The following is a 16,598-nucleotide window of genomic DNA, read 5'->3' on the forward strand; positions in this document are numbered from 1 at the left end:
CTTCTTCCTTGCAGATAATCCACCGGATAACGTTTGTTAACCCTCCTGCCATCACTCCAGAGTGGAAGCGCAAAGTGGCCCAGGATGCCATCGAAAGTCTCAGCGCTGCCAAACTGGCCCGAAGTATCTGCTCGCAGTTCAGGACCCGGCTCAACAGCTCCCACGAGGCTTTCGCGACATCTCTGCGTCAGGTTAAAACCTTCTCTTTTGCTTTAGCTGCACTTTTCTTTCCTATTCCTACAAATACTTTCCCCTATATGATCTTAAATATACGTAAAAAAACTGTCAATGAAATGGTGATGATTCAATAAAGGTTGACTACTCACCAGTAACTCTCACTGCAGTCAAAAAAATGTTGGTTTTAAAGTAAGGCACCACCTCCAGGGCAGTGAGGCTGTGAAACTAGAGCTACCGCTGGTGTATAGGGAAAAATCGTGACCACAGCATCTACACATTGTTGTTTGTTTGTTGAGCAGCAGAGATGAAAGTGCCGTGTGATGCTGCGGTATGCCTTATGAGACGTTTCCTGGAACTCTCACATATGCAGAGAGGTATTTGGGACGGCTCTACTATTGTTTGTGTAACATTAGCAGCTGGTTTCACAGGGAGTCAAAAAATGCGAGAGCTGGGAGCAATTCACAGCAGCTTCTTTGAAAGCCCATTCTCTTTAGCAGCTGCAAGACTAAAGGCTGCTAACCGCACAGCTCGAAAATGGACAATTTATTAAATCAGTGAAACTTATTTAAATACCACTTTTCACAGATACAAATCACAATAAAACAAGAAGTAAAAATGTAAAATAACAATGTCAAACAATCGAATATAGCATAAAACAACAAATTAGTTATTTAATCAGATTCACTGTTATTATTTTTGTATTTATGCAATTTGCATGCATGGCGTGGACATCCCTCCATAAAGCCCCCAACAGATGAGTGATGGTATTTATCACATGACAGACAGTGTGGGCCACATCAGTGTCTCCATTATCATGCAGTTACACAAATGCAATGATTTATTGTGACGGAAGAGGAGGTGATGTTGGGTGAACATAACTAATTGAAAATAAGGTTATTTATGCTTCTGATCCACTTGTCGAGTGCCGTGGAAACCAGCTGACTAAAATAACATCATACGTGTGTCACGTTCCTGTTGGAGCGACCAGAAAAACAAGCAGGACATCGGCGAATAACGGACATTAAAACGCAGGCTTGGTGTGATATTCAGGATTAGTAACACTTGAAAGTCTGATAAGGTATTGTTGTCACCTCACCAGACAGGTGGGCGAGCTGCGTGGACTCCCAGCTTTGTGAATTCAATAACTCAAGAACATAGCAACGTAGGATTTTCAAATTCATACCAAGGGTGTATCTACTAAAAATCTCCAATAAGTTTGAATCTTGGTGACCTCGACTTCATTGTCAAGATCACAGATGAAGTTTTCTGAAAATCTTGTGAATGCGATAACTCGTGAAGTTACCTAAGATGTTCAAATTGATGTCATGGTTTTTTACAACGGTGTGTAATGGCCTTTGTGCCGAAAAGAGCACACGACGATGATACTCGGCACTTTACACGAGCCCCTAAGGTGATTTCACTTACAGACTACAGACCTGTAATTTTTCCCATTACTGAGCTGCATCTGGGAATCGGTAGAATCAGATATCAAACTATCGGCAATTTTTCAGCTTCTTGGTGCAAAATATGGATGACCTCCAGTCCCACCGATTCTCAGAGATTCTCACGTTAAGCAACACGTTACAGCTTGCAGCTCCAAACTTTTCTTTTTTCTTATTTGCTTAAATACAAAGCTCATACTTCACATACATGAGTAAATAAGAACCGAGAAAAATGTGTTCTTTATACAATCAAGCATTTTTTTTAATCACTCTAATTGTTGTGAATTTTTTCCTGCAGATGTCTTTTAATAATCTCAGTTTGTCTCGTGATTTATTTACGAGACAAGCTGAGATTAGCATAGTTCTGTCTTTAGCTGCAAAGCTGCCTTGTGTTGAATATATGAACAAATCTAGCTTACTCTGTTGTTGTTGTTGGTTTTTTTTTTTTTAATTGTTGTTTATTTTGTTTTCTGGCTCAGAATCGGCCTGTGGGGAACATTGGATAAACAGAAATGTCTTTTCTGGTTGAGCTGATGAAACCCCAATTAACAAAACTAGTTAAAAAATAATTTCATTACAAGCCGGGAGGGGAATTTCCTCTGGAGCTGCATGAATTGTCTTTGAGTTGGAACCAAAAAAATTCCACAATGCAGGAAAAACCCTGATGTAAACAAATAAGTAATTTAATTTACTTAACAACATTTGAACTTGCAGTATTTTATTAGTTTGGTAATAGTTAATAGTGAGCTGTTAGTGGTGACCAAACCGTGTAGATTAGAGCTGTTTACTGTTGCTCTCTGGTTTAAAAAAAAAAAAAAAAGAGGAGTGAGTCGGTGAGCTCCTCTGCGCTGACCTCTGACAAATGACGTCACATAGCCATAGGGGTCAAAACAGCTGGCCAGGGGTCACTGAGAACTTCAGGGCCAGCTAGTTTTCCATGGTAGTATCTCACGCTTTAATATAAAAACAACATACAGATGGATTGAGATTATTGAATCCAAAAACATGTGGTCAGAGCTGTACTGATGTACAGGGTGTGCAAAAAGGACAAATTTTACATTTTCTTTAGTCACAAAACCACAAAAACCTTTAGTTGAATCTACAAAAATGGTAACGATAACCCAGTTTGACAGACATAAAATAACATTTTGTACTAATAAGATGATTCACCAAGGCTGTTAGTTGAACCTTGGTATATCTCAGCATGGTGTGATGTGGTGTTCTTAAAAGAAACGGAGGAAACTTAAAATGTGTAATGAGCTGCTTGTGCTCATGCTTCTGTAGAGAGCAAAGCAGTCTTTGACTCATGTTAGTGCGACTCTTTTGAGACCAAACTTGTTTTACTATGAAGGAGAAAGTTCTTGGGCCAAACAAACATGATGGGTGGCTCAATGAAGCATTCATCAGCTCTGTACATGGACTCTGTTAGTTAAAGGGCTGTGCTTACATTAAGTTTAAACCTTTAGAGAGGAGCCTCTCTGCTGGCTTTTTTTCCCTACAAAAATAACTGGTTAGTAACTAATTTTGGAAAATGTTATTGCTAACGAATGAGATCAGCCATTTGATATGTCCTAATGCAGGGCATGAGTTGTTACGCCATGTGTTGTGTTTGCAGCTGGAGGAAGGGCACACGGGTCGTCTGGAGCGCACCGAGGACCTGTGGGTGCGTGTGAGGAAGGACCACGCCCCTCGACTGGCCCGCCTGTCTTTGGAGAGCCGCTCTCTGAGGGATGTGCTGCTGCACGGTGAGTCACCACCGAATTCCTCTGTCGTTCCCACAAATGGGCACAGCGCACTCACACGTTTCTGCTAACTGTGGCTCCGTCAAGTTCTAAATCTGAACTTAACTAATTTAACTCCAAGATGTGTCCCTGCTTGAATGAAAAGTATAAATTTTAGGTCATGGGGGAAAAACACAGGGAGACTTTCCACTCCCAGTAGATGAAACTGTACAGTGAAGGTCACTGTATATTTGAGTGTGAGTACACTACTTAAAAATAGGCAAATCTAATTTAGAAACACAATAAGTGACTGGTTAAAATACTCAGACACTGGCAAAGTTTCAGACTTAGCTTCAAAGCTGCATTTATAAACACAATCTTATTATCTGCAATTCTTTTTCTCTCTCTCTCTCTTCTCACAGGCAAGCCCAAGCTCGGGCGGGAGTTGGGCCGGGGTCAGTACGGCGTTGTGTATTTGTGTGACAGCTGGGGAGGACACTACCCATGTGCACTAAAGTCCGTGGTCCCGCCTGACGATAAACACTGGAATGACCTGGCTTTAGAGTTTCACTACACACGGTGAGTTATTAGGAACAAGTGTTTGAACACAGTCGCGTCTTCACACCAAACAGCTGGCTCCAAATGCATCGCAGCTTTACTCGCGCTCAGCAGCTGTGACTAAGAAAGTTTCTCAGGCAGCAGGTGCATTCATCAAGAGCAGAGCTCTGCTTATAGAACATGACAGGCTGCTTGTTTTCAAGGCCAAACTCCACCCAGCTTATAGAAAAGTAGTTTTGGCTGTTGAGGCCTTGAGGCTCTTTTGTGTCATGTCAGTGTTTATTTTTAAAGGTGACAGCATGAGTTCGTTAGCACAGTTAATGCTTGTGCGCTATAACCTCCTCAGCTCTGAGGAATTCTGGAATCTCCAAAACTTTGCAGAGGCGAATTTATCAAAGGCAAACAAGATTGACTTCAAGATAACAGAAGTATAAGCAGAAGAAGGTGGACGGGGGTGAGAAGTAAACATTTTATGATTTTATAGCTAAAATATGTTTTCCCTCCCCTTTCTTTGGGTGTGTGCGTCTCCTCAGGTCACTGCCCAAACATGAGCGGCTGGTCGACCTGCACGGCTCTGTGATCGATTACACCTATGGAGACGGCTCCAGCATATCTGTGCTGCTTATCATGGAGCGGCTGCACCGAGACCTCTACACAGGCTTGAAGGTGACTCGATAAAGCAGCGAATAACAGAGATCTTAGGTCATTGTTTTATAGGAGCAGCTCCGTACTCTTCTACTCTGCTCTTTACATCCTGTTAAGTCTCCGGTTTCTCTCTCTCTCTGTTGTTTTTGTTCGTCCCTGCCAGGCTGGTTTATCACTGAAGGAGAGACTGCAGATTGCTCTGGATGTGGTGGAGGGGATCCGTTTCCTCCATGGTCAGGGTCTCCTGCACAGAGACATAAAGCTAAAAAATGTTCTGGTAAGTTCAGATCAGCTGTCAGTTAGACCGGCTATAGTCTGTGACTGTGTAGCTCTATCAGAACTCTATATTATCAAAGTAGCCCACGTTCATAAAATACATGGCACAGTTGATCTGAATGACACCTTTCCAAGCACAGAAGAAAATGCACTCCATAGGTTCAGCATCATTTAATTACAATAATCTCTACATCGATTACTCACCTGTGATCTGAGTCACAAATATAAACAGTCTGATTACACTAATAAAATGCAAACAGCTGTATGTCTGTTTCCACTGTGAATAATAGTAAATGGGCAGAGTGCTGACAGAAAACCACCATAAAGGAAAATACAGCATGTCTCAGGTTTGCAAAAGACCACCTGGAGGTTCCCCACACAAAGTAAATGTAAATCTCAGGTTGCGTTGTTTGTGGGAATGCACAAACCGTCTGGACGGTAGTATGTTCAAGTGTTAGTGCAACAACAGGTCAGCAGCTTTTGGAAAATGCACTCTTACATCTGCTTGGGAAGATTCCCTCCTGTCTGCAAAAGAGGATGTGATCCAGTCTCTTAATGCTATAATGTTGAAGTGGGTCAGAGATGATCCTTCCTCTATTTCTTTGTGGAAATCTGTAATCTCAGAGGTTGTGAATATGGAAGAACGTGATCAGTGGAACGTCTGTTGATTTATAATCTGGAATTGAATAGATGACACGGATGATCGCCACCTTTTTGGTCTAAAGTACGTAGACTGGATTTATGGACTAGTTGTTGTATTTCACTATATAAAACGGGCCCTGTGCAAGTGCGGAGTATTGTCTCATTGCATTACTGATGTCACAGCTTCAGTTTAACAGCATCACTGTAGCGTTGTTAGTTTTTTGTAGTTTGTTCTTTTATCTTTCCCAAATTTAATAAACAGAATTGTGAGGAAAAATGAACAAAGCTTCATCCCAGCTCTGAAGTCTGTATTCAATGAGGAAACAGTTAATTCAGTGCACAAAATTAAATTATCAGAGTGGTTGTAGAGATGTTGTGGCATGGTCTGCCCAGGGTTAAATCAGGAAATCTCATAAATATTGGACAGCTTTGCAGGGAGAAATTTTCCTAAATTTGTCCTTTGTGTTGTGTTCGTTCTACAAGGAGCATCTGGTGGAGGTTGTTGCTGCTGAATGAGGTTCCACAAGTTAGTAAAATCAAGAGTTTTCTTAGTTTTTCCAGCCTTCACATTAAATGCATGTGATAATAAAAGTGTTCAACAGATGCAAGTTCAGTTTAATTGTTATTAGTGTAGTTTGATTTAACTCTGTTAATAGCTGTAGCCAACATTAGAACTACAGTTTCCAATCTTTATTTTAAACATTCAAGTAACAAGTGTTAATGCACATAAAAAAATGAATAAACATGAAATCAAAGAAAGCTTCGTATTTACATGGAAAAATAAGTTGACCCCTTCTTGTTTGGAAAAGCGTAGGAGGAATCACATGCTTGTTAATGCCTGCTCCTGTCTAGCAGATCTTGTATACCTGTTTTGATTATACAATTGAAAATATACACGCATGCTATAAATAAATATAAAATTACAGACTGCAGCACAATAGCTATGCATGCGTCCTACAGCTGGACTCTTACAACGAGCCATCTGTGTGCACGAATGCTCTCAGGTGACTGTAAACTTGGCCTTTGCATAAAGATCAGACCACATTTTTATGAGTGAAAATTTAAATACTGCAGTATTTTCTACTTGATTAGATAACCATCTTTTTGCTTTTTCTAGTTGGACAAACAAAATCGGGCAAAGATCACCGACCTGGGCTTCTGTAAACCAGAAGCCATGATGTCTGGCAGCATAGTAGGAACTCCCATCCACATGGCTCCAGAGCTGTTTACAGGTATGATTATGGGGCAGTGCATTAAAAAAAAGAGAGTTATAAGAGCAGGAAGTCATAACTGCAGCTTGTTTTGTGTGTCAGGTTTTAACTTGTCTCCACTGTGGCATTGTCTCCCGACAGGAAAATATGACAACTCTGTCGACGTCTACGCCTTTGGGATCCTGTTCTGGTACCTGTGCACCGGTTCAGTGAAACTTCCAGAGGCTTTTGAAAAATGTTCCAGCAAGGATCAGCTCTGGAACAACGTTAAAAAAGGTAAACGGCCCTTTACCAGACTCTTTGAATCTTGGAGAATGCAAATCATAGTTCAGTTTGCGAATTTGGGAGAGAGTTACGATGCATGCAATGAGATCATAATCCCAAAACAAAATGTACACTACAGTGCCAAAAGTATTCACTCATTGAATTCAGGTATTCTAGTCACTTCGACAACCACAGGTGTATAAAATCAGGCACGTAGGCATGCAGACTTCTTCTACAAAGTTAGTGAAGGAATGGGTCGCTCTCAGGAGCTCGGTGAATTCCAGCGTGGTGCCATGATAGGACGCCACCTATGCAACAAGTCCAGCTGTTTCCTCACTACTAAATATTCCACAGTCAGCTGTTAGTGGTATTATAACAAAGTAGAAGCAATTGGGAATGACAGCAACTCGGCCATGAAGTGGTAGGTCATGTAAGGAAGTGTAACTGTCACTGCTGAACACACAGATAATCTGTTGATTGTCAAACAGGGTGAATATTTGAGGAAATATTTGGATCGCTCGTGTTTCGGCCAGAGACTCACTTGTATCCATGTTGTCCTCCATCAGGTTCCAGACCAGAGCGCGTGCCTACTTTTGACGAAGAGTGCTGGCAGCTGATGGAGGCCTGCTGGAACGGGGACCCCTCCCAGAGACCCCTGCTTGGTATCGTTGAGCCGAGCCTGCAAAGTATTATGAAGCGGCTCTGCAACTGCAACTCGGAGCAGAAAAGCAGCAGCCTGGAGGACTCAAACTGAATACACTCCAGACAAACTAACACGTGTGTGATAGAGATACTGTTTGGAAAAGTATTTTTGTTGTATTTATGAAGAACGGAGTTGAACGGAGAATTTTGGAAAACCAGGCACCATTTACAAAAACAAAAAAAGGTGTCCAAGTTGACCTCCTTGTTCACACTTGTTGCATTTACATTATTTATGAGATGTTGACCAGAAGTTTGCAAATACGTGTTTTATTGATTGTGTAATTGATTTGTATACAAACTCTATTTGCTTGTTGCTGCACTGCTAATTGCTACTTTGTCATAGAAATGTTACTAGGTTCAAAGTGTTTTAAAAGTAGTCCATTCCCAGTATTATGAAAAAAATATAAAATTAATTTTAGATTGTATTTAAACTGAACATGTCTGTCTATACAAGCACATCTTTTTTTAAATAAAATTATCTGTTACAACCAATCAATCCTGTCGCAGACTCATTTTTAACTCAATTTTAGGAAACAAGTTTTTAAGAAGTTTTTAGTAGAAATGGACTTTTGGGGACATTTTCTTGCGTCTCATGCTGATGCAAAGGCAAAGCTGGAGACCCTAAAGGCTCATCACCAACCTTTTATTAAAAAAAGAAAGGAAAAAAAAAAAAGGGGGGGGGAAGGGATAGCTCAGTAGGTAGAGTGGTGGCCCCATGATCGGAAGGTCGGGGGTTCAACTCCACTGAACGGCTACCCTGAGGGTACCCCTGAGCAAGGTACCGTCCCTACACACTGCTCCCCGGGCGCTGCATTGGTGGCTGCCCACTGCTTCACTAGGGAACTATTTCCCTATGGGGACTAACACATACACATTATTATTATTATTATTATTATTACATTATCCAGTATTGAAAGTCTGTTTTACAGCTGATTGTTAAATATTCTTATTGGTTTTTAATGTAACACTTTTTTTCTTTCTTGCATTTGAGGACTTTTCTCAGGGAAAATTATAATTCAAATGTTTAATAAGCAGTGTTTTTCAGATATATTGAGTTTGTGCATTCATTTCAGAAGCAGCTGGAGCTCCAGACAGAAAGCAGGTAAAGAGCATTAGCACCATCTAGTGGGCTACAGCCTTGAGTTGTAATATTGAGAGACAAGTTTGGACAGTTACGGGTGACTCGTGACACAAAGCTCATACAGTACATGATAAGAAAACAAACAAAATTCATCCAGCTCCATTTAAAAGTCTTAACCTAGTCTCTCAGAAAAGTTTCCTAATATATTATAAATAATAAACAGATTAAAATATCTGAGTGATGAATCACCAATAACTGCAATCATACTTTCCATCAATTTTGTTTTTAGAATGATTATTTTAGCCTTTATTGGACAGAGGTCAGTCAAACCCAGGCCAATTGTGGTCACCTGTGCAAACAAATGATCTATAAAAACACCTTTTATGTCTGTTTTGTGGTAGTTAAATCTTAAGTTAACCTGCTTGTCATCAGACCATGGTTCACGACCAGATCAGGATATTTGGTGTTACCGTATATTTTTATTTCGGTATAAACTTGACTATGCGTCTGTTTTTAAATACATAAACACAAATCTGGCTTTTTTTTTTTTGGTGTCTGTTGTTTTAAAACACAATCAAACATTTTTCTTGTGTGTGGTGATTTTATAGAAACAGACCTGAACTTTAAAGCATGAACTTAAAAACAAAAATGAAAGGAATGAATGACTGTGTTCCCAGCACTCAGTTTTTTCTGTCTGGCAGCTCATCTCTGAGAGCGGCCTAGCAATGACGCCACTGTTAACCCCACAATCCAAAGGTTAGAAAAAACAAACACAGTTTTTAAAAAATGAAAAATGTACAGTTAAAAGGTTTACCAGTGAAATAGCAGCTCGCATGTCTAGCTTAGCTTAGCATAAAAAGCAAAAATAAAACAACATGACTCCCAACAGGCCACATGAGGACCTGGGACTGTTGTGGAAGCCCTTTCTAATAAGGGTGCGGCCCTCCATGACAGTCCGAGCTCCTCATGTGGCCCTTTAGGAAAAACTAATCGCCCACCACTGCCATGGCTTTTCTCAGCTGCCTCTGGACTGCTGTGGGTGGAGGTTAAAGTCCCCACTAAAGTAAAACTATTGTTTTTACAATTTGTCATTTTAATGTTAGAAAAAACACGGAGATAACATCTGTTTCAATAATCACAGCTGTCAGGCTGAGCTTCATTACCATTTTTATCTAAAATAACCGTTTCCTGGCTGTGGCTCTGGATGACTCATTTTTCTAGCTCTCAAGACATAAAATCACGCGTTTCCAAATTCCAAAAAGATTCCAGTGATGTTCATTTATAAGAACACAACAACACTCTAATTTTTAAAGTTACAGTGTGTAAGTGTGATCAACTCTTTTTTTCTTTTTAGAGAATATAACCCATGCGTGACAGCTGCAAACAGCTGTACTGAAGGACTATCAAACTAACACATCTGAAACGCAGCGTTACCTGAACTGGCTCCAATAAATAGGCCAAAACGACGGGAATGGTAGAAAACAGTTTAATCAGTACAAACAGGAGCGGCAGAGTGAAAGACAATCCTCTGTTTGGACACCAGTGTTATAACACCATGACTGACGTGGTAGTGTTGGCATGAAATTTATACATTAAACTCATATGGTTGGTAAAAAATGGCTTCACATCAATCTCAGTAGTTACTCATATGAGACTTTTTTTTTCTCTCAGATATCAAGAGTATTTCCTAAAACCAAGGTCTGAACGTGTGTACATATTTACTAACATTTAACAATATGTTCTCAATTCATTTACAGGCCACTCTGTACAGTAAAAATGAATTACAGCTCAAATTTGCATGTATTTAATTACTTTACAAAAGACACAAGCTTCGCTGCTAGTCTATAAAATACAGCTGTTTAGTCACTGAACTCAGATGTGTGCGTCCCTCGGATAAAACAATGAAAAATTCCCACGTCCGTAAAAAAAAAAAGATGTGCTCTCAGTGGCTTACAAAAAAAAGTGTATCAAAAGTCCTTTGAGTCTTTACTTTTTAAGCTCTGCACATACAGGTTTGTTCCCACCTGTGGCCTCTGGAAACACCCTTCAGTAATCAGTAGCTTACATGGAGAATCCAGGCAGATGCAGTCAGTCTTAGTGAGCAGCTCACGGTCCACGAACACGCAAAGAGCCTTTGAGGACGACCCGCACTCGAGCGTGTTGCGTCTCTTGGATATTTTCAGGCCTGTAAAACCTCAACAGCCTGAGTCTGAAGTCATCGAACGTCAGACGGGCAGAGACGGCAACAGCTCCAGTGACCAGAGAGACGGCACAAAACACAGCAGTAGATGAAAATGGAAAATTTCCCTGAATGTTTGCAAGTGTACAACTAAATGAGCCTGAAAGTATGACTTCTTTTTATTATCTGTCATCAAAACGATATAAAAATCCTGGAAAAATAAACAAAGTTGGAAAAAAAAATGGACCACCAGCCAATCAGGACAGTAAATCAAAAAAAAGTGCATTTCTTCAAGTATGTAAACAAAACCATTTCTGTAAAGGGAGAGTGAGGCTTGTTGTGTGAGGGTGCGGGCGGGGTGGTGGCGCAGGGACTCCTGAAATTTTGGCACACGTGTATGAACTCGCACGCACACATAAACTCCTTCAGATGACGAGAGGGGAAGGGGGAATTCCTTCTTTCCACAGTTTATCAAGGGGGAAATCCAGTGCTTCCTGTTTGCAGTCACTCTATGACCTGCAAAGACACACCCCTCCGTCAGCAAGGTCACATGGAGGTGTTGAGGTGGCTGCTGGGAAAACAGGGTGGGTACGATGAAGATGAATCAGAGGATGATGGGATGGAGAGACAAGTGTTGGAAACGAATGCAATAAATTAAAAAAAGGAAATAAAAATGACAATGAAACACACACACAGACAGATACACACACAGATGCACACACGGGCTGTGAGGGGTGACCGAAAAAGTGATGCACCAATCTGAAGACAGTGATCCTGATTGTTTCTGAATGAGGATCAGAGCTTCATGGGATAAAACTAAAGAATAAAAATCTGAGATTTTTGGAAAGAGAAAAAGGGGGTAAAGAAGGCTGGTTAGTAAAGTGGAATTCACACTGCTGTGAATAATGACTGCATCTTTAAAGTACCTTTTAATGAATACAAAAGTGTTTACGTCTGAACCAGCCGCGGGCCACTGGTTTTATACAGTTTCATAGTAAAAGATTTCCTCTCTTCTTGCTGCATCTCCAGGTTTTTGTCTACATGATCACAAATAATTTCTGTGCCTTTTTTCAAATACTTTTAATGTGCAAATTTGACGATCTGTCTCAATCCTCTTTGCAATGAACCTTCTCCTAACTGAGAAGCTTCTCTAGCATCCGTCGGTATCAAATCTTTGGCCTGATTTGTTCTCCTACTAGAACAAGAGTAGGGTCACTTTTAATTTTTCTTAACAGCTGCTAAAAAAGACTTAATAAAATCCTATGGATACTGTCACTATGTTTACATTTATGGCACTAAAGCTTTCATTACCCCGTGAAAATCGTCACCTATCACTGCGTTTACAGTTAAACTGACTTCATGATCAGTGACACGGAGACGCCATTTAACAACCTTAAACTAGCAGTTTTATAAATGTGGTATTTTTGGCTTGTTGTTCCAGAAATCTCAAACTGTGTGTAAAAACCACACTTAAGAGTACTGTGTATGAGTCTTGAGCCCCACTGTTATTTCTGTATATGTTTTTAGACAATAGCTGCAGCGATTTATTGAAACACGCAAACATAAATGTAAATATAGCAAAAACAGAGTTTGTACAGCTTTTAACGTGTTTCGAAGTCAATATTTGCTACGATCTCCTTTATTCTTCAGTCTGAACTCTCTCTCTTCTGGCCATAATTAAGACCTCGAGAAAGTCTGCAGAACTCAAAGTAAAATATAAATGGGACTCAAGACATTTGCGCAGTATTATTCACATGTTGCACATGCACATGTTGTCTTTGCTTTATTCTGTACTAGTAAGATGTGTTTGCGTGAAACACTAAGCTGCCTTAAAACAATGACAGAAAGCTGCCGATGTCCAGAACAGAGAAAAGGAGTGATGGCAGTAAAACTCACATCTAAAATAGAAAAGTTCTAAACTGCTCCTTTAAACATGATGGCCACAGAAATTTATTACATATATGATATAGTGATTAATCCAAAAATATATTGATCTTTAAGGTTAGTGGCTATAGTGATAATATGTTAGACTTAAGTGAACTCTTTGAGCCCACACTGACTTTCACTGTGTACAGGATATCAGGAATGGTGCTGTCTTCCTTTGGTTTCACGTTAACATTTAAGCGGTTCGAGTGGAAACAACACAGACTACCAGGAATGAAAACGACCACTGATGGCAGCAAGACTCATAATTTGACAGACAGCTGAACGAAACACTGAACGACTCCAGCAACAAACAGCGGACACACACGTAGGCGACGACACTGATGCGTTTGCATGAGTGAGTTTCCCTTTTCTCAGAATCTGATGCTGGTTTTCATCTGTATCGACTTCCTGATACTCACTCTGATCCCGATGAGTCGCCGTCCACTGTCCCCGCCTTGATGCTCAGGGCGACCCCGTTCAGCTGGTCAGGCAAGCTGCGTTTAGCCGAGGCCGCTCGACTTTCACTAGAGGAAGATCCATGAGGGGACGCCGTACCCGGAGCGTTTTCGCACAGTTCATTGTTGATGCGGTTGAAGCTGTTCCTCTCCACGATGGGAGAGAGCTGCTTCTTCTTTAGGATCCCTGGACCGGGGTAAGATTTGGTTTAGCTTATTTATTTAATAATGGTCAAGCTAAAGCTCTGAGGTTTGGATGAGCTTACCTTTGTGAGGGTGGGCGCTGAAGTTCGGCAGACTAGGCAGCAGTACCGTCACGCTTTCCTTTGTTCTGTCGTCTGATAATAACCGGGGGTCGCGGACGATTGGCTCGTGATTGGCCAGCCCTTCCATCTTCGCTCTGTCTCCACCCGTGAGCTCGCTGTCACTCGCTGTGGCAGCGTACTCTCCGGGCCAGTACAGCTTATTCAGACCGTTGTCTGGAAAACAAAAACACACAGAGTGAGCTCAGCTCCTCTGATGGGTTGATGTTCCTGCTTTACAAACATGTATTCTTGGTCCTCGTAGGTGAACATACACAAATGTAAAGATCATGAAGTAAGAATCCAATTTTCTTATACTGGATTCTTATTATACATGTACACAAATACACACAAATTATACACTTTTCTTTCTGGAACAATGTCCTTTGGACAGATGAGACCGGAGTGGAGATGTTTGGTCATAATGCATATCACCATGTTTGAAATCCAAACACAGCAGATCAGCCCAAACACCTCAGACCAACTGTCAACCACGGTGGGGGGAGGGTGGTGATTTGGGCTTGTTTTTCACGCATGGGACCTGAGCAGTCACAGAGTTGCTCATGCATTCCTCTCCTCTGTCCGACGGCTAAAGCTCGACTGAACACGTGAACATGCAAAAGAACAACAACGCCAAGCAAAAAAGAAAATAAAGTAAGGTGTCGCACCGATTCAGACCTCAACGCCACTGAAATCCTGTGTGTGACCATAAGAGAGCTGTGTGTAAATGAATGCCAGCAAAGCTCAATGAATAGAAGCACCACGGTAAAGACGACTGAGGCAAAACTCCTCCACAATAATGTGAGACTGAACGTCACGCAGAAAACTATTACCTCAAGCTGCTGAATCGCGGCGTGCATTTCGCCTTAGGTAAATAAATACTGACCCATTGTGTCGTGTCATGGTTTTTTGATAATCGCAGCTTGTATCGACCTCATTTTAAGACCTGCTAAGGACTACGTAACTTTTTTATATTCCTTCTAAGACTTTAGAACAGGGGAGGTGGTACAGCCTGTCCTCCATCCTTACATAAGTGCACTTTCTTTTCACTCTGACTGTTTGACTGCTTTTCAGAAAGTAAACCATTTTGTGGTGTGACTTTAGTGTAAAGGCAATGCATGTGAACAGGTTCATGTGAGTACCTTGACTGAGTGGTTGGGGTCTCTTGGCGACATTGGATGCCAGATTTTCCCAGCATTCCTCTGGCGGGAGGGGGGCCTCCTCATCCTCGCTGTCAGAGGAGTGAGTGGAAGCGTAGGAGCCGCTCTGGTCGTCCTCCAGAGACAGGTCGCTGTCCGAGTCGCTGTCGTGATCTAAACATTGACGGGTTAGCGTCAGTGAAAAACAAATCCAGTGACTCCATCAGTGCAAAAGTGGGAAAGTGAAGAACAGATCTGAGGAAAATGAGCACGCTACCGTCCAAGTGCTCCTTAGTTTCATGGAAGAGCGACGTGTGGTCATTGAGAGCGATGTGTGCCTGACTGTTACTCAACCCGTCGTCACTGAGAAGATGGAAACAGTTCAGTTCACTTACTCAGTCCGTCACTCAGCACACTGATAGTAGTTTTTTATTAAGTGGTTTCCTCACCGGAGGACAAATGGCACGTAGCTCTGCTGGCTCTTCCCACTCTGCATGGTGCCGTTCAGCGACACGCTGGATTCGCCAAAGGGGAGGTGGTACAACCTCCCGTCCATGTAGTTCGTGTTGCATTTATAGCTCTGGAATTGGAGGCAAGAGGCAGGCAGAGAAACATGTTATAAAAATACGATGCAGAGTTATTTCAGATGTAAAGAACATAACAGGGAGTTTATTGTTCCTGCAATTTTTTTGTACAGATGCTAAGAAACAAACTTGGATCAGAGAGAAAAAACTTATTTTCTTGAAATTTATTCTCTAAATAATATTTTAACTGGTCTGTCATGTGAACTTGTCTCTGTTTAGTCATTTGAAGGATATATCACACTTTAAAAGACTCTAAGTGAAGACAACCAGTAAGGGACTTATTTATAAAAGAGATTTCAGCAGCTTCTTAATGAAAACATTTTCACCCTTTCTCCAGTAAGCCACCGGATCTATCTCTAAATCTACAATTGAAGAAGGTCTGTCACGAATCGACTGTACAGCCACACTGGAGTATCTAAGAGAGGCCTGGCAAGAGGATCTCATGCAGAAATCACAGCTCCAGAGCATGTGCACACGTAATCAGTTCGTGCCAGATGTAGCAGTTCAGGATACAGCACAGATCCCCCTTTCCAAACTCAGATCGTCTATTTCCTTCCTGATCAGTGCTCGCAAACACCGGCCTCTCTGTCTCTGTTTTTGGAATGATGAGCACAACATTATACTTACAAAAAACGTCATATTGAAACTGAGTTTCATCCTTCTGCCTGAAAATCAGTTTCAATATGACTGATTTTCAGGCACAAGCATAGGTCTTTTTGCTAAGAATATCCATTCAATATCTGAGTGAGTATTTGTCTGTGGATTACATGCCACGCTCCAGTTTACCTGTTTGTTTACAGCAACAGTTTTACGGTGAGGTAGCGCTCTTTGGCACAGATGAATGAGATTTCTTTTTCTTGTTTAGTAGAGTCAGTCATTTAGGGCGGAGAATAAATCCTCCTTTTTTATAAAATGTCAAAAAAAGCTCAAAGCTCAGTCTGTTGGGAACAGATGGTGCAGTATCAACAGCATAACTGATATCTGAGATAATTACAGATTTATTTCTTTAACAACAGCTGACGCCATATTTTAGTTTTTTTTTTAAAAGAAACTCCAAATATGACATCAGCCTAACTACGTATCCCAGAGGTGTCAAACCGAATGAAATATTTTCTCGCCGCTTATTGCGAGGGACTCACGGAGGCCTTGGATTTGATCATGTGATCGGGTCGCTTGCGGCTGCAGCAGTATTTCATAGCGTTCCTTGCTTCTTTATTGAAGACAATACGGAAGAAGAAAACAAAGGGACCCTGGAGTTGGACGACAGGAAAAGGTTAAAGGTTAGCAAAAAGGC

The 16,598-nt window shown here is 41.2% G+C and overlaps 2 protein-coding genes across 4 annotated transcripts in view; one reads left to right on the forward strand and one right to left on the reverse strand.

Moving 5' to 3' along the window:
• dstyk (dual serine/threonine and tyrosine protein kinase) overlaps positions 1-7,955 on the forward strand; it is a 31,940-nt gene extending 23,985 nt beyond the window's left edge. Inside the window, exons 7-14 of the mRNA XM_085354191.1 lie at positions 15-191; positions 3,235-3,364; positions 3,763-3,919; positions 4,432-4,564; positions 4,707-4,820; positions 6,579-6,693; positions 6,814-6,948; positions 7,503-7,955. Coding sequence (XP_085210317.1) covers positions 15-191; positions 3,235-3,364; positions 3,763-3,919; positions 4,432-4,564; positions 4,707-4,820; positions 6,579-6,693; positions 6,814-6,948; positions 7,503-7,690 — 1,149 coding nt within the window. The 3' untranslated portion in view covers positions 7,691-7,955. The remainder of the gene's footprint in view (positions 1-14; positions 192-3,234; positions 3,365-3,762; positions 3,920-4,431; positions 4,565-4,706; positions 4,821-6,578; positions 6,694-6,813; positions 6,949-7,502) is intronic.
• A 3,489-nt stretch (positions 7,956-11,444) lies between these two features.
• Positions 11,445-16,598, reverse strand: part of celsr2 (cadherin, EGF LAG seven-pass G-type receptor 2) — a 70,661-nt gene continuing 65,507 nt past the window's right edge. Inside the window, exons 28-34 of one of the 3 annotated variants that reach the window (XM_085354193.1) lie at positions 16,444-16,554; positions 15,170-15,300; positions 14,998-15,083; positions 14,724-14,894; positions 13,546-13,758; positions 13,244-13,466; positions 11,445-11,469 (exon numbers count right to left, since the gene is read on the reverse strand). In XM_085354193.1, coding sequence (XP_085210319.1) covers positions 11,445-11,469; positions 13,244-13,466; positions 13,546-13,758; positions 14,724-14,894; positions 14,998-15,083; positions 15,170-15,300; positions 16,444-16,554 — 960 coding nt within the window. Of the gene's footprint in view, positions 11,470-11,701; positions 11,730-13,243; positions 13,467-13,545; positions 13,759-14,723; positions 14,895-14,997; positions 15,084-15,169; positions 15,301-16,443; positions 16,555-16,598 lie in introns of those variants that run through there. The other 2 variants (XM_085354194.1, XM_085354192.1) reach the window with 2 other exon arrangements.

The sequence above is a fragment of the Diplotaxodon limnothrissa genome, linkage group LG5 (genome assembly GCF_057381915.1).
Source record: "Diplotaxodon limnothrissa isolate DT_005_m linkage group LG5, D_limnothrissa_male_GT1.1, whole genome shotgun sequence".
NCBI classification, from domain to species: Eukaryota; Metazoa; Chordata; class Actinopteri; order Cichliformes; family Cichlidae; genus Diplotaxodon; species Diplotaxodon limnothrissa.